The 4,415-nt window shown below is 47.6% G+C and overlaps 1 protein-coding gene across 1 annotated transcript in view; it reads left to right on the top strand.

Moving 5' to 3' along the window:
* The window catches only part of LOC102501520 (whey acidic protein-like), a 2,782-nt gene extending 2,536 nt beyond the window's left edge, over positions 1-246 (top strand). The window contains exon 4 of the mRNA XM_006166035.1: positions 108-246. Coding sequence (XP_006166097.1) covers positions 108-124 — 17 coding nt within the window. The 3' untranslated portion in view covers positions 125-246. The remainder of the gene's footprint in view (positions 1-107) is intronic.
* The last annotated feature ends 4,169 nt before the right edge of the window (positions 247-4,415 follow it).

Raw genomic sequence — 4,415 nt, 5'->3', positions numbered from 1 at the left:
ACCCTCCGCCCCCCAAGCACAGACAGCAGTGACCTCTTTCCCTCCCACCACCCCTCACCCCTGCTGGGCTTTGCAACAGCATCTAAGGCAACTATGTCCCCCTACAGAGAACCTCCTTCAGTGAGAAGCTGTCCCTGGAAGCCCCTCACTCGGCCGGGACCCACCCGCCCAAGTCTGCGGGCAAGAACCTCCTCTCTTGCATCCAGAGAGCACATAAGCTTCCTACCTGCTGCTAATAAAAATTTACTCGGCTTCCCGTCTGTCTGTCTCATCTGTCCTGGGCTCCTGCAGGAGGGTCAGAGCAAACACTGGCCTTCCCCCAGGAACTCCTGAGTGGCCTGGGCAGTCGTGGGGCCATGAGTCTGTGTGGGTAGACTGGGAAGCCGGCCACGCCCTGGAAGCAGGGGGATATCTCTTGTCCCACACAGCTCTGGACACACGAGTTAGGTCTCCTGCGTTTGACCCTGTAAAGGTGTTGCCATCCCTGCACGAGCTCAGGCACAGGCACAGGAACTGGGCCTGCAGGGGACTTGGGGCACAGAGTTTGTCCAAGACTCCTGTGGAGAGAGCAAAGGTGGCTACATGAAACAGCGCAAGGCAGGCTGGGGGCAGGGGTGCGCACTTGCCGTCAGGCTGGCATCTCCAGCCGGGCCAGACGGTGACGCAGTGGTGACACAACTGAACCGCCTCAGACCATCTGGGTGCCCTGTACACGGCAGGTGTGTGAGTGCGTGCCTGTGATCTGGGGCTGACCGAGGCTGCACTGCAGTGAAAGGACCCAGTTCAAGGTGCCTCTCTCACTCCTCTCTTATGGTAAAAATAATGAAGAAAAAAGAACCTTCAACAAAGTGTGTGCCCTGACAGCAACTGGCATCCGAAGTCATTCCAATTCCGACATTTGCTACCAGAGTTTACGTCAGACACCACAAGTTAGGGGCTCAGTCCCACAAGATTGTTGCAAGTCCTGGGGGCCACCTGCACATCCAAGCTACTTGGGTCTAGCTTTGGAGATTCCCACAGCCCCTTCAGCTTCAATAATTCGCTAGAATGACACACAAGTCACTGAAAACACCCTACGAAGATGCATTTGTCATGAAGGATGTGGATCAGGAACAGCCAGATGAAGGGACACATGGAGGGATGGGGGAGCAGGGCTCCCATCCAGGTAGGATCAGTGTTGGTCAGTGATTCTATTACATAGGCATAACTATGTACGATTAGTCAACGACCACTGCTGATGGGACTCAGTCTCCAACCCTCCTCCCCTCAGAGAAGGCGGCTGAAAGTTCCAATGTTCTAATCACCTAGTTTGTCTGTCTGGTGGTCAGTCACAATCTGAAGCTATCTAGGGGCCACCAAAAGTCACCTTGCCAGAAAAAACTCTAGTATGTTGGAAGGGACTTCATTATGGGGACCAGCAGATGGCGTAATGATTGCATCACTGGACTCCCACATAGTCGACCATGGTTCGAGTCCCAGACCCAGCAACTTAAAACTCTTGCCGGGCACTTACGCATGTGTACTCAAATCTCGAGAAAAGAATGGAAGAGAAGGGATTGTGGCATGGTCATCTCCCCTGGGTGTGTGTGTGTGTGTGTGTGTGTGTGTGTGATGTCTCGCTTTCTGTCTCTCTGTAGAGCACACAAACCCTATAGCAAAAAAAAATCTCTAAATAAATAAAAAGAAGGGGACTCATTATGAATGATGGAAGACACTCACTCTGAGAAAATGCCAGAGTTGGGACCACCCTAGACTTCAGCCACTTTAGGCTGCCCAAGTCGCCTGTGATGGAATCTGAGCACAGGTTTTTCATGCCTCCGGTGCCTTTAAAGTTCACCAGGTTTGACAGCCACAGCCACAGTGGCCTCTAGCACTCTGGAAGAGTAGAACTAGAGATAGCCTGACACAGCAGGGAGCTCGCAGGACTGCCTGCAGGTGACACTCCAGGCCACACCTGATAAGACTGGAAATCATATTTGGTCTTTGTCCCCAGTTGCAGCACTGAAATCCTAAGGGCCTGGGCACATTCGTTCACTCTAAAGTTGCCTGATAATTGGTGCAGCCACCTGCTGCTTGGCTTCATGGGAGGAAAAACAAACTTCTCATTTCTTTGAGACAGGAGGTAGATAGTTCTGTTTTTTTTAAATAATTATTTATTTTATTTTTTTATTTATTCATTCATTTATTTCTTAATTTGACCAGAGAGAGACAGAGAGTGAGAGTGAGAGAGAAAGGAAGTGAGAAAGCAAGCCACCAGATTCAGGACTCAAACCCTGGTCGGCCATGTGGGAGTGTCCAGCGCCTTAACCACCATGCCACCTGCTGGTCCCAAGGAGGTAGATAGTTCTGTAACTTGGAAACCCCCTACCACCAGCCTTCCTCAGAAGTTAGGCTCCACCCTCTCACCTTCCCACAGAAACAAGGAGGAAGGGCACCATCTTCCTTAACATTTGTATGTCAGAGAGACCACTCCCAGGCTCCTGAGAAATATAGCCTGGGCCCTACATCTGACAGAAAGCCTACCCAGTCTTCAGAAGGATTTACACACATTTCAGAGAGGAGAGAATAGGCAGGAGGGAATTGAGACAAAGGACATTCCAAACACCTAAAACCTGACAGACAAGAAATGGCTGAGAGACTGAGCCTGAACCAGTTGGAACAAGATGGCACCCGGAACAATTTCAGACTCATACTCTCACTGTACAATATTAGCATACTATGACACTCCTACCTATGCCATAGCAATAACCAGAACTGCCCTAATAAGGCCAGAAAATACTGGGTTGTCAGAAAAATCATGAAGCATTTTTGCATAGAAAAACAGAAAAAAGTATGTCATGACTTTTTGATAGTCCAATAGGAGGGACAGTGGTTCCAAGAAAACCAGTGTTCCTTTCTCAGAGAAGTTATAAACTACTCCTTATGTAGCCTGGCATTCAGCTACTTCCTGTAAGCCAGAAACTCACTGAAATTCAGAGCAGCCCTGCCTATGGAGTGGCCCTTCTATCTTTCCTTCCAGGTGACAGTCTCCCCTTCACCTCAGAGGAAGAAAGGAAACAGGCACCCATCTCCTTCACATGGTTGCTCTACCTATGTACACTTTCCTTAGTAAACTTGCTTTCACTCTCCTTCAAAGGCTCACTCTTGAATTCTCCCCTGCATGAAACCTAGGTAAAGACCCCATGGGTTCAGTCTCCTCCACAACAGGATCAAGGGAATAAAAGGTAATGTTCCTACCATGCCTCAGTCCCTCCCTAATGGCATTTTTTTCTAAGTAATGAGATGCATGCCAGTAGTTAAGGCCTCCACTAAAAATACCTAGGCTAGGGGCCAGCAAGTGGCATGGTGGTTAAGGCATTGGACTCCCTGTATGGCTGAACACAGTTTGAGTCATGGAAGTGGTAACTTGTTTTTTTCTCTTTTTTCTCTCTTTCTGTCTGCCTCTCTCTGGTGAGTGCACATGCCCTATGACAAATTTTTAAAAATAATAATAAATGAATTAAATGAATAATTCTTAAAAAAAAAAAAAAGCCTGAACCAGTCAGAACAAAGATGGCACCTGGAACGACCACTCCCTAATCTTCACACTTTTTTTTTTTTGAGAGGTTTTTGCTATAGGGCGCATGTGCTCACTGGAAAGACAGAAACAGAGACAGAAAGTGAGAAATCACCCCCCAGGGGGTGTTACAGTCTATTTAGTGAGAAATAAGAGGACATCCAGACAAATTTATTGGAGTTTATTGATTACGCCGGCAGTATACAGTGGGACTCATGTCTCTCAAAACCCCACAGCCGGAGCCCCAAGTGCAAGGTGATGGGTGTTTATAAAGGCAAAAAATGTACAATCATGTCCAGGATGACGTGATGATTCACGAGGGTAAGGTGCAGTGGGCTTGAATGGGGGAAAAGGGTAGAGGGTAGGGTTTTAACAATGTAAAAGCAAAAAAAGCATATTACAGAAGCAAGAAAAGTAGGTTAATCATTTTTGAGGATGTTTCATCCCTACCTAAACACAATGGCATCTTAATGGTCTTTATGGCTCAGAGCAAGGTCCAATGACTGGACCTTATCTTAAAGCAACTAGGAGAAGTGGGGTTTAAAGACAAAAGGAATGTTAATTTACTCTGTTTGCTCTTAGGCACAAATGAGAAGGCAAATTTCCAGTCATAGGAACCTAATAGTTTATGATGGAGGTACTCCTCCAAGATGGAGTTGCACCTGCTTCAGGGGAATGGCCACACCTCAATCCCTTCTCCTCCATTCTCCTCTTGGGATCTTGGGCAAGCACGCACATGCGTCGAGCATGAGTTTAAGTTGCTGGGTGTGGGAATCGAACCACAGTCAACTATTTGGGAGTCCAGTGACATAACCATTACGCCATTTGCTGGTTCCAAAACTCTTTTTTTTTTTTTTTT

This window comes from Tupaia chinensis, unplaced genomic scaffold (assembly GCF_000334495.1).
Source record: "Tupaia chinensis unplaced genomic scaffold, TupChi_1.0 Scaffold144150_1, whole genome shotgun sequence".
NCBI classification, from domain to species: domain Eukaryota; kingdom Metazoa; phylum Chordata; class Mammalia; order Scandentia; family Tupaiidae; genus Tupaia; species Tupaia belangeri.
Note: the sequence above shows the minus strand (reverse complement) of the source record. Positions and strands in the feature narration are given on the sequence as shown.